General features: G+C 41.6%; 1 protein-coding gene across 8 annotated transcripts in view; it reads left to right on the forward strand.

Moving 5' to 3' along the window:
* Window positions 1–969: 969 nt before the first annotated feature.
* The window catches only part of LOC121571232 (collagen alpha-1(XXV) chain-like), a 516412-nt gene continuing 493362 nt past the window's right edge, over window positions 970–24019 (forward strand). For all 8 annotated transcript variants that reach the window (XM_041882570.1, XM_041882569.1, XM_041882567.1 and 5 more), the window contains exons 1-2: window positions 970–1613; window positions 1769–1844. In XM_041882570.1, coding sequence (XP_041738504.1) covers window positions 1317–1613; window positions 1769–1844 — 373 coding nt within the window. In that variant the 5' untranslated portion in view covers window positions 970–1316. The remainder of the gene's footprint in view (window positions 1614–1768; window positions 1845–24019) is intronic.

A 24019-nucleotide genomic window follows, 5' to 3' on the forward strand; every position in this document is an offset into this window, starting at 1 on the left:
TAGAAAGAAGCTAAACAAATGATTTTGTATTATAATTTCACATTGTCTAAATTGAGCGATATCATTCACGAAAAGTAATGAGACTGGGTGTGTATGTATGCCGCCTGGATACTATGGTAACGTTGGCCTCATGTATATGCCCTCGAACAAATAACTAAATCCAAGGACATCCAAAATCCATGAGATTAAACGTTTTTAATGAAGCCAGCAACGCAAATAATTCATCTCAGTGATTAAACGTTTTTACGTTTTTAATGAAGCCAGCAACTCAAATAATTAATGTCATTGATTGACAACGCAAATAAGTCATCTCAGTGATTAATCATATTATTGCCGTATTATTGGACGTTGACTAACCAATCGCAGTGAAATTAGATGAAAACTAGTCATGATCAGTTTCATATATTTAATTCAAGTAAATTTAGATTGGCTTGAAAGCTGCATTGACGTTGTAGGTTGGCTAGCAAGCAAAACTTGATTATACACATCGTTCACTTTTGGGAAATTGGTCCAACCACTTGGTTGCTGGCTATCATTATTTGTTAGTTCCAATAAAGCAAAATTATGTAGGCCTACTAATATGAAAGTGCAATTGTAAACTATAATGTATAAACCCAACATAGCTTAATTTATGAATGAGCTCCCATACAGACGGTTGTTGGTTGAATGGCATCAACCATCTATTTTAAAGTCATGGTTTCAGCAGACATTTGTGGCTTTTGAATCCATAAAAAAAGTATTATGGGTAAAAGCCTATACAGATCCTACATTATCTGATATTGTCTGTGACTTTATCTTTAAATTGGCACCCATTTGTCCTGTCAAATGAATAACATAACATATGATTGTTGGATCCAGGCTCACGAGAGGAGCATGTCATAAATTATGTTAATGAGACAGGACAGATTTGGAGGCGTGTTAGCCGACTGTAATATTGAAAGCGAGCACGCTCTACTCTGTGCGAAAACATTTGCCATTCAAGTGCGGTTTCTGCTCTCACTGTAGTAGCCTACCTTTCCAGTTTTAGTTTTCATGGTTTTACTGCCAGAAGCCTAGGGTGGCGATAATTATTTTCTCCAGCAGTGCAATAAGTTTGTAGGAGTTGCTTCAACCGTGAAATCAGTCACAGGATGCACTGTTTTGCAGCGCCTCAGAGCGAAGATTTTTGGTGAGAGAGCGCGTCGCTCTCGCTGTAGGACCGGCTAACATTGTGCGTTGACGTCGCGTCGTCAGAAACGTAGACATCATAATTTATATTATTCTTGACCGACTGTACATGCAGATTGCGTTTAGTGTTCCATGGTCAAGAAATAGTCATGAAGGTTTCAGAGACCAGGGGAGCACATAAGTGCGCTGAAAAAATGGAGAGAGAAGCTGCATCTTTGAAGCGGCAATATTGCTGCACAACTGTCATGAACGTTATCTCGTCTTTATTCTCTGTGGCGTCCCTTGCCTTTTGTATATTTTTAAGTCTGCAAACATCAGAGATCAATGACAGGGTCCTGGATTTGGAAACTGGACATGGCGAGCACGTCTTTCACCGGGTGTCCGGCTTTTCGGTGGATCAGTTTAATTCATTGATTCAAGAGAGAGTGAATGAGCTCCTGTCACAGGTAAGCATCCACGAGCACTTGACTGCACGCTTGTATGTTTATATATTTAACAATATGAGTGTATTCCCTTATCAGTTTTAATAATGTTGAATGAAAAGCGAGTAAGCGTTTGCTTTTCAAGTTTATTTAAGTTAACGTTCGTTTTGAATTTACAGCGCTCCTATGAACATTTCGCCAAGATACGGATTGCCCGACAAGTTAGCCCTAGTCCTGATTGCAACTGTCCCCCAGGTAAGACCGCGTTTAATAATGCACTTTACCGTCACAATGTTTTATTGAGTTTGTATAACAATAGTGATAAAGTAGCCTATCGCAAGGAGGCTATCCTATAGGCCTATCTAAATATTGTTTAGAACAGTGGGCTCACCAAATCGCTTTAGGCTAGGCCTAATTCTTTCAACTGCATTGATCAAACATGACAATCCAATTGTGTAGGTTAAGCCGTGGCCCTTGAGGCGACAATGTGATGGTTTACATAGTCTATAGGTGTATTTGCCTGCATGGTGCAATGATGATGAATACTGAGTTAGACTAATATGAAGCTCCCAACAGTGTTATTTTATAATAGGCTACAATTGCCTTTGCCAAAACTATGTAAGAGCTATACATTTCAATGATGGGATGCGCAAAATTAGTAGAAGTCAAGTCAATAGCCATATGCAGTATATATTGCCAGTGCACAAGGAGAGACTGGTCACTAGCCCGATCTGACACTATTCCTGTCTTTCCTCATGTGTTGATAGTTGAGGGGGAGTATAAGGGATGTGGACAGCTGTATCACCACTACACCAAACAGAAAGAGGGGTATTTAACACCTATAGAAGCGCTGCATAGTTGTCTGAAGAGTGGGCGGTGTCTCAACGCCTGCTCCCTACTAATGCATATTTTACCCTCTGATAGGCTACATAGCCTACAGTCATGCACATGTGCTGATAGTACACAAGCACAGAGCAAGGATGCAGACAACTAACTGTCTTCATGTGTACTAAAAAAAATTTTTTTTTAAAAAATTACTATTACTAGCCTAACTCAATATAGCAGTTTGTGTTAGCTCTATACAGGCATAGGCAGGCATATGCAGTTAAAATACAGAAGTACAACGTATTCTAAAACCCTCACATATTCCTCAAAATAACCTATGGTATACCCCACTAAACTCTGTTTTTTTTGTTGCTTGTTTCAATGTATTTATTACACTGTAGGCTATAAATCTGCTTGATAAATCCACTGAAATTCCCAGTTTTCACCAGCAGATGGAAACACTTATTCTTGTAAAACTGATCAAGATCCGAATAATTTGGGATAATATGGGGTTATGTTGGTGCATTTTTGCCACGTGTCAAAATTCACTTTTACAGTGCATTCAGAAAGTATTCAGACCCCTTGAGTTTTTCCACATTTTGTTACGTTACAGCCTTATTCTAAAACATATTAAATTGTTTTTTCCCCCCTAATTTATCTACACATATTCCCCATAATGACAAAGCAAAAACAGGTTTTTAGACATTTCTGCAGATTCTTTTTTTTTTTATCACGTAAATATAACATTTAAATAAGTATTCAAACCCCTTTACTCAGTACTTTGTTGAAGTACCTTTAGCAGCGATTACAGCCTCGAGTCTTCTTGGGTATAACGCTACAAGCTTGGCACACCTTGGGGAGTTCTTCATTCTTCTCTGCAGATCCTCTCAAGCTCTGTCAGGTTGGATGGGGAGCGTCGCTGGACAGCTATTTTCAGGTCTCTCCAGAGATGTTAGATCGGGTTCAGGTCCAGGCTCTGGCTGGGCCACTCAAGGACATTCAGAAACTTGTCCCGAAGCCACTTCTGCATTGTCTTGGCTGTGTGCTTAGGGTCGTTGTCCTGAGCGCTCTGGACCAGGTTTTCATCAAGGATCTCTCTGTACTTTGCTCCGTTCAGCTTTCCCTCGATCCTGACTAGTCTCCCAGTACCTGCCACATGCTTCACCGTAGGGATGGTGCCAGGTTTATCCAGACGTGACTCTTGCCATTCTGGCCAAACAGTTCAATCTTGGTTTCATCAGACCAGAGAATCTTGTTTCTCATGGTCTGAGAGTCCTTTAGGTACCTTTTGGCAAACTCCAAGAGGGCTGTCATGTGCCTTTTACAGAGGAGTGGCTTCCGTCTGGCCACTCTATCATAAAGGCCTGATTGGTGGAGTGCTGCAGAGATGGTTATCCTTCTGGAAGGTTCTCCCATCTCCACAGAAGAACTCTGGAGCTCTGTCAGAGTGACCATCAGGTTCTTGGTCACCTCCCTGACTAAGGCCCTTCTTCCCCGATTGCTCAGTTTGGCCAAGCGGCCAGCTCTAGGAACAGTTTTGGTGGTTCCAAACTTCTTCCATTTAAGAATGATGGAGGCCACTGTGTTCTTGGGGACCTTCAAAGCTGCAGAAATGTTTTGTTACTCTTCCCCAGATCTATGCCTTGACATAATCCTGTCTTGGAGCTCTTTGGACAATTCCTTCGACCTCATGGCTTTGTTTTTGCTCTGACATGCACTCTCACCTGTGGGTCCTTATATAGACAGGTGTGTGCCTTTCCAAATCATGTCCAATCAATTGAATTTACCACAGGTGGACTCCAATCAAGTTCTAAAAACATCTCAAGGATGATCAACGGAAAGGATGCACGTGAGCTCAATTTCGAGTCTCATAGCAAAGGGTCTGAATACTTATGTAAATAAGGTATTATTATTTATTAATTTTTTATACATTTGCTAAAAGCCTGTTTTCGCTTTGTCATTATGGGGTATTGTGTGTAGATTGATGAGGAAAACAATTAATTTAATCCATTTTAGAATAAGGCTATAATATAACAATATGTGGAAAGAGTCAAAGAGTCTGAATACTTTCCGAATGCACTGTAATCTGTCCTCTTGCTTTTATAGAATCAATAGAGGCACACTGTATGACATAATTTCTAGTATGAAACTGGCATTTGTCACACTTTTACCTCGTCTATACAAAAAAATATCTTAAACATTGCGCATTACATTTATAGCATTGTAATAGACATTGAATAATGTTTTATTAGGCTTTTGGTTGCTGTGCTGTTATAGAGCCCATATACTAGATTTGTTGATTGGAGTGAATGAGGGGAACATGAATGATGGATGGCTCTGCAACATGGTTCACATTATTATGTGCACCTTGTCCATCAGTCGTATCCTACGTCATAAAGACAATGTAAAAAAAAAAGCTAGCTATTCGTGAGTTTCACACATCCCCATATGCTACATTAACCCCCCCAAACTCACTCCACAGCATCCTCAGCATTGAGCTGAGTGCAACTGCAGATCCGAGTCACTTGGCATGATTGTAAAGGATGTCACGCTGCTTGCTTAGCAAGTACAGCTTCCTCCAAAAGCTTGTACACAATGCGTTTCACCAGGATAAGGAAGTAAGAACAACGGTTTAAAGTAATTTTCCAAAAAAAATCTACTAAAAAATCTACTTAATCTAAAATCTATTCAAAATCAGTCTGGGGTAAATTTTTGAAATTAATGAGCCAGCAGTACTGGAAGTATGAACCATAATAGGTATTTCGCAATTATGTTAGTCTCTGTTCTAAATCCCAATCATCTGCGTGCCATTCATTTTTATTCAATTAAAAAATACATTCCAGATTTGTTTTTGCCTCCTCTCTCTGCCTCTTTGAGGGCATACAAGCATGTATAGAGGACAACAAACAGTGTCATTGTTATAATATAAAGACATCAGTGGAGATATTTTAATGTGTTGTTAGAGTATGGTATGGTGCAGTGTTTTACATTCTAAAGCAAGTCCAGCTTTCACCATACTATTGCCAATGCTTGCTTGGAAAGCCTCATTGTTAGGCGAAGTGTCTCATTTCTCGGTCTGAATAGATTCACTCAATGCAATCCTTGCTGTGGTCACAGCCTGTGGCTCAGGCATAGCCTTCTTTAGGGGGAACCGTAATGTATTTTTCATAGTCTTCATTTTATTACAGCCAGAGTCGATGGAGCGGCAGCTCAGACAGAGAGATGGGCCATAGCTTCAGGGTATTCTCCAGGTCGGCATCCCAGTTAGGTGTTCACCAGCTAGCCCATTGATGTGCCATGAAACCCCTTGTATCCGGGATAGCTTTGCTTTTCAGTAGGCCTAATCTTAAATTTTTCTCTTTAAAAAAAGAGAGTGTAAATCGACTCTGCTTTCATCGTTTTTTATTTACTGGCTAGATACAGAGAGGAATGAGATTGGGAGACAGAGGCAAAATTGGCAGGGTGGGATTTGAACCAATGCCCAGTGGGGCAATGTGTGGTTCGGAGTTGGCAGTGCTACCACTAGACCAGCACTGATAACCTTTTCTACTGATTGATTAATTGAATATATAGATAATTAAAAGTATTAGGCTGCTCCAGCCGGAGACAATATTACATACATTAAAAAGCATTACTTTGCTAACTGATTGCGCAACAACATTGCAAATGCAAATAAATATATTTGAGCTGGTTGGATGGCTTTGATGATGCCCATGTGAAACCAGTGTTGTGTAACTTTGCCCTTTATTTTTTCCCTCAGCATCTTTATGGCAATTCCTTTGCTATTTGTCTAGCACTTGTTGGCCTCTGTGGCTAAGTCACGTTCTGGTTAGTGTGCCTTACTGTGAAGTGCTTCCCCTGCAATGTGCTTTAATTGTTTCAGTATTGGCAGCTTTTTTCTTTTTGTGTGCATCTGCATTCCAAATCAGGCCTGTTGTTGAATGGGAGCTTAAATAAAACATGTAGCTCACAAGCAGCGGTGCTTTGCTCTTGCGTTGCGTATTCACCCCCCACCTCCCTGACAACATGGGCAGCGCACCGCAGCGTGGAAGAAGGGCCGGGAGAAGTGTGATGGAGTCTGGGACCACTGTGTTGGGGGGGTGTGTGTTTGTGTTTATGTGTGTGCACGCACGCACGAAATAGAGAGGGACATTAGTTTCAGTAAATACAAGCCTCTCCGACTCATCCAAGGACAACATGGAGCGGGCGACGGTTCAAAGTGAAAAAGTGAATGGAACCAATTAGTTTCCCTCAGCCATTGGCCTAGAGATGTGTGCTCCCAGACTCCCCTGGGGCGCTGTGAGGTCGACCTCAAAGGGAAGATGTTGAATCAGACCGCTGGCCTTTCCTGCCATCGGGCCACACACAGGCAGTGTGTTTGTCAGTGTAGAGGACCCCCACTGCTCTATCTCTCTTTCCCGTACTGTATGGTTGGTAAGAGACAGGGATACCTTGTGGCTAGACTGATGATCTGTGTCTTGGCTAAGCCCACCCAAAGCTGCACTCTCCCAGTCAGCTCTTCATCTACCAAGCTGTGCTAAATGTGATGTGAAATTATGCTATGTATCTAAAGTCGTGCTTACACCTTGCATAACATGTGGTTGTCGTCATTCGATCAAGATGAGCCGATCACTATCTGATAGAGATTTTTTGCGTCTACACATGGTAATAAAATGTGTCTCTTATCTGCCCACATTGTCCGTATTGTGACCAGATTTCCTGGTACTTCCCTGTATGCAAAATAATCCAACCTGACTTGAACGTCACATTATGTCACAAGCTGTATAAATCGTCGGAAAACAGCACACTTTTATAGTCAATCGTTACAGTCTATTTTTGTTAAAGACTGTCCCGATAACCTCGACCTGTCCACAGCCATACAAATAAATATTCAGAGAATTTTTCCTTCCCTAAAAAAGTCACCACACAAACGAGCTGAGTATCTGGATGTGTGTACAAAATACAATTACTGCACAGTATAAATAAAAATGACACTTAGGCCCTAATGCACACAGTAAAAACAGAAACAGGTTAAGTTACAGAGTAGGCTACAAAGTGCATCTCCGAATGGCGCAACGCATTATCCAAACAGGTCTGGACAGGGCTGTTCTTTACACATGGATGCTTTACATCCGTTGTCTTTATATTTTTGTAATCATGTATTTTAAATAACATTTAGTATAGGCCTAAACAGTACCAAAGGGGAAAAAAAGCAACATGCTGGGAGAATGACCATGATTTAGTTTCCTCCAAATCATTGATCAGTGATAACAGTGATAACAGAGATAACAGATAACAGAACCTCAATAACAGAACCTCAATATGATAATCTTCACTATATATACAAAAGTATGTGGACACCACTTTTTAAATTAGTGGATTCGGCTATTTCAGCCACGCCCGTTGCTGACAGGTGTATAAAATTGCGCAAATAGCCATGCAATCTCCATAGACAAACATTGGCAGTAGAATGGCCATGCTGAAGAGCTCAGTGACGTTCAACGTGGCACCGTCATAGGATGCCACCTTTCCAATAAGTCAGTTCATCAAATTTCTGACCTGGTCAACTGTAAGTGCTGTTATTGTGAAGTGGAAACGTCTAGGAGCAACTACGGCTCAGCCGCGAAGTGGTAGGCCACACAAACTCACAGAACGGGACCACCGAGCGCTTGCAACACTCACTACCAAGTTTCAAACTGCCTCTGGAAGCAACTTCAGCACAAGAACTGTTCGTCGGGAGCTTCATGAAATGGGTTTCCATGGCCGAGCAGCCGCAATCAAGCCTAAGATCACCATGCGCAATGCCAAGCGTCGGCTGGAGTTTTTTAAATGTGTAAATTTTACCTTTATTTAACTAGGCAAGTCAGTTAAGAACAAATTCTTATTTACAATGACGGCCTACAACGGCCAAACCCGGACGACGCTGAGCCAATTGTGCACCGCCCTATGGGACTCCCAATCACGGCCGGTTGTGATACAGCCTGGAATCAAACCAGGGGGTCTGTAGTGATGCCTCAAGCACTGAGATGCAGTGTCTTAGACCGCTGCGCCACTCAGGAGTGGTGTAAAGCTCGCTGCCATTTGACTATGGTGCAGTGGAAACGCGTTCTCTGGAGTGATGAATCACACTTCACCATCTGGCAGTCCGATGGACCAATCAAATCAAATCAAATCAACCGGAGGCACCGGTTAGTCGAGGTAATTGGGGTAATATGTACATGTAGGTAGAGTTATTAAAGTGACTATGCATAGATCATAAACAGAGAGTAGCAGCAGCATAAAAGAGGGGTGGGGGGCAATGCAAATAGTCTGGGTAGTCTTATGACATGGGGGTAGAAGCTGTTTAGAAGCCTCTTGGACATAGACTTGGCGCTCCGGTACCGCTTGCCTTGCGGTAGCAGAGAGAACAGTCTATGACTAGGGTGGCTGGGTTTGGCGGATGCCAGGAAAATGCTATCTGGTCAAATGGTGTGCCAACTGTAAAGTTTGGTGGAGGAGGAATAATGGTCTGGGGGTGTTATTCATGGTTCGGGCTAGGCCTCTTAGTTCCAGTGAAGGGAAATCTTAACACTACAGCATCTAGACGATTCTGTGCTTCCAACTTTGTGGCAACAGTTTGGGTAAAGCCCTTTCCTGTTTCAGCATGACAATGCTCCAGTGCACAAAGCGAGGTCCATACAGATCAGCCCCCGCAGCAATATTCCAACATCTAGAGGAAAGCCTTCCTAGAAGAGTGGAGGCTGTTATAGCAGCAAAGTGGGGATCAACTCCATATTAATGCCCATGATATTGAAATGATGTTCGATGAGCAGGTGTCCACATACTTTTGGTCATGTAGTGTATTTACCTTTTATTTTGACAGTGAGTCAATGCTGGGACCAAGTTCTCTTGTCCAGTTGAACCCTGTATAGCACAACAATGCACATAAAAATACAATAAACACATGAATATACACATTAAAATACATGTCATTATACACAACTATACAGTCGTGGTCAAAAGTTTTGAGAATGACACAAATACTAATTTTCACAAAGACTGCTACCTCAGTTTTGATGATGGCAATTTTCATATACTCCAGAATGTCATGAAGAGTGATCAGATGATTGCAATTAATTGCAAAGTCCCTCTTTGCCATGAAAATGAACTTAATCCCTAAAAAACATTTCCACTGTCAGTGATTCTCTCATTAACACAGGTGACGAGGACAAGGCTGGAGATCACTCTGTCATGCTGATTGAGTTAGAATAACAGACTGGAAGCTTTAAAAGGAGGGTGGTGCTTGAAATCATTGTTCTTCCTCTGTTAACCATGGTTACCTGCAAGGAAACGCGTGCCGTCATCATTGCTTTGCACAAACAGGGCTTCACAGGCAAGGATATTGCTGCTAGTAAGATTGCACCTAAATCAACCATTTTTCGGATCATCAAGAACTTCAAGGAGAGAGGTTCAATTGTTGTGAAGAATGCGTCAGGGCGCCCAAGAAAGTCCAGCAAGCGCCAGGACCGTCTCCTAAAGTTGATTCAGCTGCGGGATCGGGGCACCACCAGTGCAGAGCTTGCTCAGGAATGGCAGCAGGAAGGTGTGAGTGCATCTGCATGCACAGTGAGGTGAAGACCTTTGGAGGATGGCCTGGTGTCCAGAAGGGCAGCAAAGAAGCCACTTATCTCCAGGAAAAACATCAGGGACAGACTGATATTCTGCAAAAGGTACAGGGATCGGACTGCTGAGGACTGGGGTAAAGTCATTTTCTCTGAATCCCCATTCCGATTTGTTTGGGGCATCCGGAAAAAAGCTTGTCCGGAAAAGACAAGGTGAGCGCTACCATCAGTCCTGTGTCATGCCATCAGTAAAGCATCCTGAGACCATTCATGTGTGGGGTTGCTTCTCAGCCAAGGGAGTGGGCTCACTCGCAATTTTTCCTAAGAACACAGCCATGATTAAAGAATGGTACCAACACATCGTCCGAGAGCAACTTCTCCCAACCATCCAAGAACAGTTTGGTGACGACCAATGCCTTTTTCCAGCATGATGGAGCACCTTGCCATAAGGCAAAAGTGATAACTAAGTGGCTCGGGGAACAAAACATCGACATTTTGGGTCCATGGACAGGAAACTCCCCAGACCTTAATCCCATTGAGAACTTGTGGTCGATCCTCAAGAGGCGGGTGGACAAACAAAAACCCACAAATTCTGACAAACTCCAAGCATTGATTATGCAAGAATGGGCTGCCATCAGTCAGGATGTGGCCCAGAAGTTAATTGACAGCATGCCAGGGCAGATTGCAGAGGTCTTGAAAAAGAAGGGTCAACACTGCAAATATTGACTCTTTGCATAAACTTAATGTAATTGTCAATAAAAGCCTTTGACACTTATGGAATGCTTGTAATTATACTTCAGTATACCATAGTAACTAACATCTGACAAAAATATCTCATAACACCGAAGCAGCGAACTTTGTGAAGACCAATACTTGTGTCATTCTCAAAAAAGGTGCCCTAACAACTGTCTGAAATGCCCTAGAGGCAACAATTCCCCAAATGTTTAGGTGCGTTGTAGATCATTCCACACTTAAGGTGCAAAAAAACTAAAATCATATCTACCAAACTCCGTGGAGATCGGAGGGATCTCCAGAGTTAGCCATCCCTGAGGTTAACAATTAGGTAAGGTATGGCAGAAGTTTATGCAAGAGGGCTTTATAGACAAAAACAGCACAATGCATCAATCTACGAGACTTCAAGGAAGGCCAGCCCACATTCTGATACAAAATGCAAATGTATACTGAACCTATCGCCCGTAATAAAGCGCAACACGCTGTGATAAACTACGTCCAATGGCTTCAATACAGTGGCAGCTGCATTCATATAGTCAATAACCAGAATAAATGTTGACTGAATTATTTGTTTCCTGCTATTTAACGAAAGACAACACCTGTGCCTATAGAAGAAGCCTATTTTAATTCTTAATATATTAACTAACTCATCAACATGCTTTTTGAAAGATAGATTTTCGTCAATCCAGATTCCCAAATATTTATATGCGGGGACACAATCAATGAGGGCACCATCCAAAGTACGTATGCATAAATCATCAGATACAATTTTATGTGATTTGGAAAATTACATATAGTTGGTTTTACTTGCATTAAGTACATATTTCAGTTCAACAAAGGCTTTCTTTAGGGCAATAAAGGCAGATTGAAGCTCTATAGCAAGACATGTAGTCCAATTATGAAAATGCATGTATAAAAGCGGCAATCGATAAAATGTGCAAAGGAGAACACATGTAAAGCAAATGGATTTATAAAGGAATAAAGTGTAAATCTAAAAGTAGCCTAAAGAGTCCTTCCTATTGAAGCCTATATTGAACAGTTTGGACATCTTCAGCACTTTATGGATAACTAGAAAATGCTCAAAGATTCACAGAATATAATATAATAACATTGAAAATGATTGCATTATAATACCAATGTATTATTTTCGTATCTGATATAGCAACTGAAATAGACTATTCACCATGAATAGCGCACCGTTAATTCTGGCAAGATCTAAAGGTACAGGTGTAAAATTAGGCGTACCCATTACACCTTGCCATACACTTACCACGCACTGTGCTCTTCTGCTGCAACTCCATCATAGTCCGTCCCTGCATGCATCCCCAATACATTTGTAGTTCAGTTCTGTTATTCTGCTATTACAGTCCTTGACCTTTCTGTAGTCTACGAAGTTTTCAAATATTCGATTTTGCGCTGGCATTGGATGTGGGAACGGGATACCTATTTCTCTGTCATTCGGGTCAATATCTCTTCATAAATATCTTAATTTCTATATGCCCATTTTATTCAGAGCTGGACGCGGTATTGGTCTGTGGCATATCCGACCGCAGTGCCAGTAGGCACTTGGTTTCTAAAGACCATGATCTTAATTCAACTGGCCGGTGTGATTTTTTTTTTTTTTGTGTGCAGGACAACTGTGACGTTGGCCAAATATAGGTTTCGTTGTCCGGATTCGTTTACACTTCAAGGATATCCATACAAGATGCGTATTCGACTACCTCCGGAGGTGGTCAGAAAGATCTAATCACAATCAGATCACATTGCATCTTTTGATTGTCTACACCTGTCAACAAATGTGGGCAAATCAGTATGTGGACAAGATCAGGACAACAGACACATGTTAGAACCAGGTATAAATGGGGCTTAAAAGACTAATAAACACATGTAAAGGCTCACAATCTCACATAAAGACTCTTGCAAAGTTAAAAGCACACATGCATGCTCAGATATATGCACTCATGCCACACCTATAGTTTCTAGATCACTGGTTTTAACCCGACTGATAAATTGTGGGAATGTTATTTAAAATAGGTTTACCTGTTTTCATGAGAAACTGAAAAATTTGCACATGCCATGTTGATTGTTTAGAAATAATCTTCACCCTAAAGAAATCAAGCTGTTACTCATGTGACCTGAATGAAACAGTCAAGTCATGGAATAGTATGCCTAATAGTTTCAAATAAAAAAACAAGAGAAATATGAGAGGAAGCTCTTTTTCCACATTTTGTTACTTACAGCCTTATTCTAAAATGGATTAAATAAAAGTGTTCCTCATCAATTTACACACAATACCACATAATGAAAAAGCGACATTTTTGCACATTGATTAACAAGAAAAAACGGAAATACCTTATTTACATAAGTATTCAGACCTTTGCTATGAGACTCGAAATTGAGCTCAGGTGCATCCTGTTTCCAATGATCATCCTTGAGATGTTTCTACAACTTGATTGGAGTCCACCTGTGGTAAATTAAATTGATTGGACATGATTTGGACAGGCACACACCTGTCTATATAAGGTCCCACAGTTGACAGTGCATGTCAGATCAAAAATCAAGCCATGAGGTCGAAGGAATTGTCTGTAGAGCTCCGAGACAGGATTGTTTCGAGGAACAGATCTGGAAGAAGTTTGGAACCACCAAGACTCTTCCTAGAGCTTACCGCACGGCCAAACTGAGCAATCAGGGAGGTGACCAAGAACCCGATGGTCACTCTGACAGAGCTCCAGAGTTCCTCTGTGGAGATGGGAGAACCTTCCAGCAGGACAACCATCTCTGCAGCACTCCACCAATCAGGCCTTTATGATAGAGTGGCCAGACGGAAGCCACTCCTCAATAAAAGGCACATGACAGCCTGCTTGGAGTTTGCCAAAAGGCACCTAAAGACTCTCAGACCATGAGAAACAAGATTCTCTGGTGAAACCAAGATTGAACTCTTTGGCTTGAATGCCAAGCGTAATGTCTGGAGGAAACCTGGCACCATCCCTACGGTGAAGCATGGTGGTGGCAGCATCATGAGGTGGGGATGTTTCTCAGTGGCAGGGACTGGGAGACTAGTCAGGATCAAAGGAAAGATGAAAACCTTCTCCAGAGCGCTCAGGACCTGCCACTGAGGTTCATCTTCCAACAGGACAACGACCCTAAGCACACAGCCAAGACAAGACAGGAGTGGCTTTGGAACAAGTCTCTGAATGTCCTTGAGTGGCCCAGCCAGAGCCCGGACTTGAACCCGATCGAACATCTCTGGAGAGACCTGAAAATAGCTGTGCAGCATCGCTCCCCATACAACCTGACAGAGCTTGAGAGGATCTGCAGAGAAGAATGGGAGAAACTCCCCAAATACAGGGGTGCCAAGCTTGTAGCGTCATACCCAAGAAGAATCGTGGCTGTAATCGCTGCCAAAGATGCTTCAACAAAGTACTGAGTAATGGGTCTGAATAGGGCTGTGGCGGTCAATTGTCAAGCCGGTGATTGTCAAGCAAATAACTGTCGGTCTCACGGTAATTGATCGTTAATTAACATAAACACATTTAGCGTCTCCTGGCTTTCGCACATAGCCTACAAGCCATTTAAAGAAGTCTAATAAATCGAGGTAATATAGCTTACACCTTCACAATAAATCCATTATTTATTTTAGACAGGTCTAAAGAAGCATGATATGAAGAAAATGTAGTATATTTCAGAAGAAAAGAATAGCATACTCTGAGTTGTCCTTATGTTAGGTCCTGATGTGGCTATGCTGTGGGCTACACTAGTTCATTTAGCAGACAAGATTAGCTTATAATTCCGTGGCATTATTTAATATTATTTTATAGTATGAAGAATACAATTGAACAAAGCTGAATAAAATAGAAAAATGTTCTCCAAACGATTTGAGGGAGTGCGCACATGCGGCTATTCTATGTTGTGCAGTTAACAAAATAAATAGGTACTCCTATATGCTTAATTTAGAGTTATTAATGTAACTTTAGTTGTTCTACAAACATTGGGCTATATGTGAGCTCTGCTTTGTTTTTGCGCAGGCTGTACACACTCCAATAGTCTCTCATTCACTATTTGACAAGCACTTGATAATGCCTCGAATTTCACGTCGGCATCCCCTTTGTGGCCGTAATGCACCCTAAAAAAATCCATGCCTTTTGCGGCCCGGAGTGCTTCATTGTGCTCTTCTCCCTGAGTGTGCTGCGTCTCTCACTCACGTGATCGGGTCTTTATCACAGGCTACACGTTAAGACATACACATCGTGGACACAACTGCGCGCGTCCTTATCCAATTCCGAGGTGCATTTTGAAGATATTGGAAGAACTGTCCACATTTACTTTTCGTCAGCCAACAAGATGAGTAGGCCTAACAAACAGCAAAACCACTAGCCTATGTCAATCCACTATCCTCCATAGTACAAAAGTCGACCTATTCTATTCTGTGCGAGAAATAAATATTCCAAACATAGTCTGGGACAGTTGTGGGATGCAATAGATCCCAAATAAATAAAACCACTAGCATCAAAAAACCTTTTTTATGCAATGTGGCTGACGCAACAGATCAGAACGTTTAGCTTAAAATGTTGATAAACTATTAGGCTGTTTCTTCACATTATAAGCGCAATGTTCCATTAGCGGAAAACACCATTATCAAAAGTGACCGCAAAAGCAATTATACATGTAATGCTTTTATTATAAAGGTGCATTTTTATGGTGAGAATTATCTTCCCCAAACTTGAAACTCACACGCTGCTTTTATATGCCAGTTAGGCTCTACACCCCTTGTAAAGCGGATTCATGTGCTTAATTTTAAGAAGTTATTTGGCCACTTTAGTTGTGATACAAACCTTAGTCTCCCAGTCCCTGCCGCTGAAAAACATCCCCACAGCATGATGCTGCCACCACCATGCTTAACCATAGGGATGGTGCCAAGAAATTAAAACTTGATCAGATAACTAAATCATAGGTAGCCTACACTATGTTCGCTCCCAGTCCCCGGACACGCAGCTCGAAAAGCTACCCTATTGATTCAGTTTTTTAGGGACAGTGAATGTATCCCACCTAGGTTACAACAACATAATGTAATGAAGAATGTTATTATTGTTTTCGAGTACAAAACTCTAGTATAGGCTGTAAACGGCAGTGTCGTTTTAATAACTGCTCAAAAGCCTGGCATTTTGAATGAATATTAATTGCAAAATAACTGCGTCTAGCCTGCCTGATTGGGCAACCGTATGGATCAGTTATGGGTATTTTCTCGCCAGTTTAGGCTACAAGGTCCAGGGACATTAGCAGGCCAGTAATAGGGTGTATTTTGTCAGGATGTATCGGCTAACAGAAACATGCAAATGTAGGGATTTCTCATGGCGCGTATATTAATTATGATAATGCACGAGCGCGGAGGAAGTTGTATCCATAGTTTCCCCGTTTGGCTTCCGTGTTTTGAACCCTTTCGAAAATGAGGTGGATAGCTGTTAAGATACAATTTTTGAGTTTACATGTATTCTTGTTTGTGCAGTGTACAGAATTTCATTGTGAATGTGCTCTCCAAATCGCCTCTTTCATTGATCAATCTTTATGTAGCCCTTTCCTGCAGTCTGATGACCAAATCACCCTCTAGTGGCCTCATGAGTGGAGTGTTCATATTTATCATAATTTCATAATTAATCAACTTTCTTTTTTTAAGCTATGAAAATCCAGTGTTTCTTTGTCAAACGGTTTTGTTATATTTCAGTCTTCTGTGATGTACAGTGAGGGAAAAAAGTATTTGATCCCCTGCTAATTTTGTACGTTTGCCCACTGACAAAGAAATGATCAGTCTATAATTTAATGGTAGGTTTATTTGAACAGTGAGAAACAGAATAACAACAAAAAATCCAGAAAAACGCATGTCAAAAATGTTATAAATTGATTTGCATTTTAATGAGGGAAATAATTATTTGACCCCTCTGCAAAACATGACTTAGTACTTGGTGGCAAAACCCTTGTTGGCAATCAGAGGTCAGACGTTTCTTGTAGTTGGCCACCAAGTTTGCACACATCTCAGGAGGGATTTTGTCCCACTCCTCTTTGCAGATCTTCTCCAAGTCATTAAGGTTTCGAGGCTGACGTTTGGCAACTCGAACCTTCAGCTCCCTCCACAGATTTTCTATGGGATTAAGGTCTGGAGACTGGCTAGGCCACTCCAGGACCTTAATGTGCTTCTTCTTGAGCCACTCCTTTGTTGCCTTGGCCGTGTGTTTTGGGTCATTGTCATGCTGGAATACCCATCCACGACCCATTTTCAATGCCCTGGCTGAGGGAAGGAGGTTCTCACCCAAGATTTGACGGTACATGGCCCCGTCCATAGTCCCTTTGATGCGGTGAAGTTGTCCTGTCCCCTTAGCAGAAAAACACCCCCAAAGCATAATGTTTCCACCTCCATGTTTGACGGTGGGGATGGTGTTCTTGGGGTCATAGGCAGCATTCCTCCTCCTCCAAACACGGCGAGTTGATGCCAAAAAGCTCAATTTTGGTCTCATCTGACCACAACACTTTCACCCAGTTCTCCTCTGAATCATTCAGATGTTCATTGGCAAACTTCAGACGGCCCTGTATATGTGCATTCTTGAGCAGGGGGACCTTGTGGGCGCTGCAGGATTTCAGTCTTTCACAGTGTAGTGTGTTACCAATTGTTTTCTTGGTGACTATGGTTCCCAGCTGCCTTGAGATCATTGACAAGATCCTCTCGTGTAGATCTGGGCTGATTCCTCACCGTTCTCATGATCATTGCAACTCCACGAGGTGAGATCTTGCATGGAGCCCCAGGCCGAGGGAGATTGACAGTTCTTTTGTGTTTCTTCCATTTGCGAATAATCGCACCAACTGTTGTCACCTTCTCACCAAGCTGCTTGGCGATGGTCTTGTAGCCCATTCCAGCCTTGTGTAGGTCTACAATCTTGTCCCTGACATCCTTGGAGAGCTCTTTGGTCTTGGCCATGGTGGAGAGTTTGGAATCTGATTGATTGATTGGTTCTGTGGACAGGTGAATTTTATACAGGTAACAAGGTGAGATTAGGAGCACTCCCTTTAAGAGTGTGCTCCTAATCTCAGCTCGTTACCTGTATAAAAGACACCTGGGAGCCAGAAATCTTTCTGATTGAGAGGGGGTCAAATACTTATTTCCCTCATTTAAAATGCAAATCAATTTATAACATTTTTGACATGCGTTTTCCTGGATTGTTTTGTTGTTATTCTGTCTCTCACTGTTCAAATAAACCTACCATTAAAATTATAGACTGATCATTTCTTTGTCAGTGGGCAAACGTACAAAATCAGCAGGGGATCAAATACTGTATATAAAGTGTAATATTGGGATGCAAACTCAAAATGGAGTACATTTCAACTCTATATCCAACATGGTATCCAACCCTATATCTTTAAGCCTATATCATGTCTGTGAGGTGTATACTTTTGTTTCAAAGTAGATTTGTTTAAGACTATCGAGAAACACTCTGTGTGACCCTGATTTAGCCCACTGCAGCAAAAGGTTAATGCTTCAGTGTATCTCCGATATGAAATGCAAGCACTGTGATGTTGTTATTTGTGAGTAGGCCTATGAGAGATGTAAAGATGCTATCACATATCGCCGGCGTTACCTCAAAGATGTCTGACATTGGGTTACCATGTGTCAAATTACTCAGTGTAATGCAAGTGTCCTGCAACCCTCCTGTGTCAGTGTCAGACAAGGTTCAACGGTTGTGACCCCATGACCGTAGAGGTGCCTCATGGTCCATGGTAGCTTGAGAGCTGCTCATGGGCCCTGCACTTGTATCTGATGAAGCAGAGGGTGAAAACAGCTGTGTTAGCCGCAGCTAGGCCAGGAAAACCCACGGCGGGAGTGGCAACCCTTCGCTTTAATTTAATTGGACGTTCATTTGATATGGGCTGAGCTGGCTAGACTGCTGGTAAATTTTAATTTTGACGGCTTGATAAATGTTCCAATGCTCTGTATGGTGGACCGAAAATAGTGTGTCTAATTTCCAGTCTTGTATAGTATGAATAATGCCACTCTAGCAATCCATGTGGCTTTTTATATTTGATAAAAGTCAAGAAATATAAATGCACGCTTAGAATATCAGTGTGTGTTATATTATGGTGGTTGATATATGGTGGTGTGATTGGTATAAAAGAGGGCGCAGACATACAAAATTATATCAGTTAATGAAGCAATCCATCTGGGAAGAAGTTTGTAGGCTAGGAATCATGGAAACATGACATGCATTGATGCATGGTTGTAATGAATGTATTTTTCTCCCAAAGAAACGTTCCATGGTATGTAAAGCTGAACAGCTCATTAATATTTTAATGTTTTGAAAATTTTCCCAGCAAACATGATGAAAGGGCAAAATATGGAAATGTACCCATTTTTTATTTTTTTTTTACCTTTATTTTGACAGTATACATGATGTACACATCAATACACATCAATAAACACAACAATATACACATCAATATTCACATCAATATACTAAAAGCAAAACATAAAACATAATTCGATAACTCAATAAAGAGGGCAGCACAGTGCTTCCTCCTATCCATATCAATCTTAAGCAAGGCGTCTAATACATCAAATCAAATGTTATTTGTCACATACACGTGTTTAACAGATGTTATAGCGGGTGTAGTGAAATGCTTGTGTTTCTAGCTCCGACAGTGCAGTAATATCTAACAATTTCACAACATATACCCAATACACACAAAAAAAGTAAGGAATGGGATTTAAGAATATATACATATATGGCCAACCAATGACAGAGCGGCATGGACTAAAATACAGAAGAATATTATAGAATAGAATGCAGTATATACATATGAGATGGGGCGGCAGGTAGCTTAGTGGTTAAGAGCGTTGTGCCAGTAACTGAAAGGTCGCTGGTTCTAATCCCCGAGCCGACTAGGTGAAAAATCTGTCGATGTGCCCTAGAGCAAGGCACTTAATCCTAATTGCTCCTGTAAATCGCTCTGGATAAGAGTGTCTGCAAAATGACGTAAATGAGATGAGTAGTGCAAGATATGTAAACATTATTAAAGTGACTAGTGTTCCATTTCTTAAAGTGGCCAGTGATTTCAATAGGCAGCAGCAGCCTCTAATGTGCTAGTGATGGCTATTTAACAGTCTGATGGCCTTGAGATAGAAGCTGTTTTTCATTCTCTCGGTCCCAGCTTTGATGCACCTGTACTGACCTCGCTTTCTGGATGATAGCGGGGTGAACAGGCAGTGGCTCGGGTGGTTGATGTCCTTGATGATCTTTTTGTCCTTCCTGTGACATTGGGTGCTCTATGTGTCTTGGTTGGCGGGTAGTTTGCCCCCGGTAATGTGTTCGGCAGACACACCCTCTGGAGAGCCTTGCGGTTGTGGGCGGTGCAGTTGCCGTACCAGTAAAAAGTTTGTGAGGGTTTTAGGTGATAAGCCTTCTTCACCACACTGTCTGCGTGGGTGGACCATTTCAGTTTGTCGGTGATGGGTACGCCAAGGAACTTGAAGCTTTCCACCTTCTCCACTGCGGTCCCGTCGATGTGGATAGGGGGGTGCACCCTCTGCTGTTTCCTGAAGTCCACGATCATCTCCTTTGTTTTGTTGATGTTGAGTGAGAGGTTATTTTCCTGGCACCACACTCCCAGAGCCCTCACCTCCTCCCTGTATGCGGTCTCATCATTGTTGGTAATCAAGCCTACTACTGTTGTGTCGTCTGCAGGGTGACAGGTAAGGTAGAGGTGATCTGATCCTTGACTAGTCTCTCAAAGCACTTCATGATGACAGAGGTGAGTGCTACAGGGCTATAGTAATTTAGTTCAGTTACCTTTGCTTTCTTAGGTACAGGAACAATGGTGGCCCTCTTGAAGCCTGTGGGAACAGCACACTGGGATAGGGAGAGATTGAATATGTCTGTAAACACTCCAGCCAGCTGGTCTGCAGATGATTCCAGAGTCTGACACAACTTGCTTAGGCAGGGAAGGAGAGGAATTTCCACACTTCAGTGCATTAACTGTTTTCCAAAACTTTCACATATCACCAGCAGAGTCTGAGATAGAACTTAGAAAGTAGCTTGATTTTGCTTTCTTAATTCAGGAAGTACATCTATTCTCAATTGCCTCAAACACTGCCAATCAGCTACCCAGTCAGTTTTTCTAGCCTTGGCCCTGGCCTTGGCCTAATTCCTCATCATAATGTGATCTGAAAGTTCTATAGAGCAGTGGTTCCCAACTCCAGTCCTTGAGTAGCCCCAACAGCACCCATTTTGTTCTATCCCCGGACAAACATACCTCATTCAACTAATTGAGGGCCTGATAATTAGTTGACAAGTTGAATCAGGTGTGCTTATCCGGGGCTATTATAAATATGTGTACTGTTGGGGTTACTCAAGGACCGGAGTTGGCAACCACTGCTATAGAGAAGCAAGGATTTTTTATATTTTTAACTCTAAGGCATTTAAAGGTCTGCCAGATAAATAAAAATAGAGGAGAAAAGTTCGAGAGACAATTCAGGGTCAGGCATGCAGCTGATAGACACCTGGGGAGATTCTTTTGACATAATTATACAAGGCTCAAAGTTTGTCTGTTTGGTATATCTAATATTTCCAACAGGACAGTGATCACTGATCTCATTAGCAAAGATACCACTCAAGTACTTGTAGTGACTATTTGCCAACATTTTGTTAATCAGCGAGGAGTTTGCTGGGTTTCTTACATGAATCCATGTAGGTTTGGAGATTAGTTGAGTCAGGTTAAAGTCAAGACATATATTATTCAAATGATCAGAGGCCAGGGTAAGCCAATCAAGGTTAAAATCTCCTAAAATAACTAATTCAGATGGTAGAAAATATTTTAAATATTCAGAAATTGTATCAACAGCATCCATCAGTGCAGCAGTGGGTCGGTAAATCCCGGTTACAAACAAATGCATATTTTGGCATAAGGCCACATCTATAACCAACACTCAAACTTTTTTGGGATAGTGACACTTAGAAAACATGATGCCACAAGTCTCGATTTCACATATATAGAAACCCCTCCCCCAGTCTATCACACCTGAAGATGTTGTAATCATGTCTTTATCCATGATCAAACCATTGAGCCAGTTCTGTGAGAACCAGAATATCAGGGCTCGTATCATGCACCCAGACATCAAGAAGGTCGATTTTGACATCAAGCTTTGCACGTTTACATGCAACAGCCCAAGTCTTTACATGATTTGAAAACCGAGGTGGTCTCCATATTTGTGGAAGTCACAGTAGAACTAATAGCACTAATAGCACTAGCTGCCGGGTTGACAGAGGTATTGCCTGATTGACAGAGGTATTCGGGAGAGTTAGAGGCACATAAATTACGGTACGTACATTGGCAGCACTTCTATGGGACATAACATTGCTAATTATGACAGGGAGGACTGGAGCACTAATGTGTATTTTTGCAGCTTTTTTCATAAACTGTTTGAGCTACCAATTAGTATTTGTTTAAAAATGAAATTGGCCTCATTCTCTCCTACTCTCCTAGCTGGGTAACTCATACTATTTCATGGAGCGTGTCTGCTTTGAATAGCTTATTCTCTATCTTTCTCCAAACTCAGACAAGGACACAATGCATACCTCCATCACTTATAATTACCCCTATCTCGTAACCTGCTGATGGAAACATGCTGACAGCGAGGGAGGTGTTCCTTTGAGGCATGGCCTCATTGGCCTCTATCAAAGCAGCCCTATATCTTAAAAACAGTCTAAACAGCTCTGCTATGGAGTGTAAAATGGTCAGTGAGGTGTTCTCTCACTTGTTTCTGGAAGTAGCTAGCAAGCTAGCCAACTTTAGACAATTGTGACTCATTTCAGGAAACTAGGCGTATGTCGCGCATCAAAGGAGCGCCATTTGAACGTAAACCTTAAAAGAAATCAAAATGTGTTTTTTGGCAGAAATGCCTTCTGGATCATGTGAACTTTCATGTCCCTTAATAACAAACTTGTATGCCATCTGTAAATACAAATAAAATTTTTAAATTACAAGCAACCTTCCCGCTAGCCATGATTGGCTGAGACAATGAGTTGGCTGGACTTGCCGAGAAATGAGTTCGGATTGGTCTGCCATGTAGCGCACTTCTGTCTATAATATGAGCTGGTCAGTATGTGTAGGTAATCCTTTCTAACGAGGCTTTTTTGAAAGATATCACGTAGTAAAACTGCATAAGTGTTGCTCTCCACTTTCTGGAGGACCGAGTTTTGAAATCAGTGGAATAAGAGTATGATAGCTAAGGAGATGGAGAAAATTCTGGCGTTTGATGGCAAATATGCAGACGGAGTCGAAAAGAGAACACAGAAAGCTCCGGATTACATCTTCAAACTAAGGGCCACCATGGCATCCCTGCCAGAGAGGGAGAAGCGTCCATCGATGTATACGGGTAAGAGAGTCTAGCTAGCTACATTTTCAGATATTACACGTTTCTAATTTTGTCAGAAATTTGTTTTCATTTCAAGTGAAAGTGTACTGTTAGCTAGCTAGCTTAGATGGCTGACTCGCTAGCTAACGTTACTTGTATGATCTGTGTAGTACTATTATTTGTATCACCGAGCCATTTACATTGCTAGTTATAGCCTAATGTTAGCTAGCTAACATTGAACCTAGTTGGTTAGCTACCTGCAGATTCATGCAGGGTAGTAACGTTATGGGATTATGGTTAATTGTTTAGGTAGCTAGCTACATGTCTAAACAAAAGACTCCACTATGCAAGTAACTGTTTCAATAGAATATTTATGATGTCACTGCGACAGCTGTCGATAGATGTAGCTGGTAAATTCGCTCTGGCTATCTACTCCAATTTCAGAGCACTCTCGTCTGAGTGTGCCAGAGCGCAGAATAACTGACAAATTTACGAACGCTCAACACCCGTTGAATATGGCCGGTGTCAGTAAACATTTTTATTTATTTTTACTATTTTCTACATTGTAGAATAATAATGAAGACATCAACACTATAAAATAACACAAATGCAATCATGTAGTAACCAAAAAAGTGTTAAACAAATCAAAATACATTTATATTTGAGATTCTTCAAATAGCCACCCTTTGCCTTGATGACAGCTTTGCACACTCTTGGCATTCTCTCAACCAGCTTCAACTGGAATGCTTTTCCAACAGTCTTGAAGGAGTTCCCACATATGCTGAGCACTTGTTGGCTGCTTTTCCTTCAATCTGCGGTCCGACTCATCCCAAACCATCTCAATTTGGTTGAGGTTGGGGGACTGTGGAGGCCAGGTCATC

Source organism: Coregonus clupeaformis, chromosome 8 (genome assembly GCF_020615455.1).
Source record: "Coregonus clupeaformis isolate EN_2021a chromosome 8, ASM2061545v1, whole genome shotgun sequence".
NCBI lineage: Eukaryota > Metazoa > Chordata > Actinopteri > Salmoniformes > Salmonidae > Coregonus > Coregonus clupeaformis.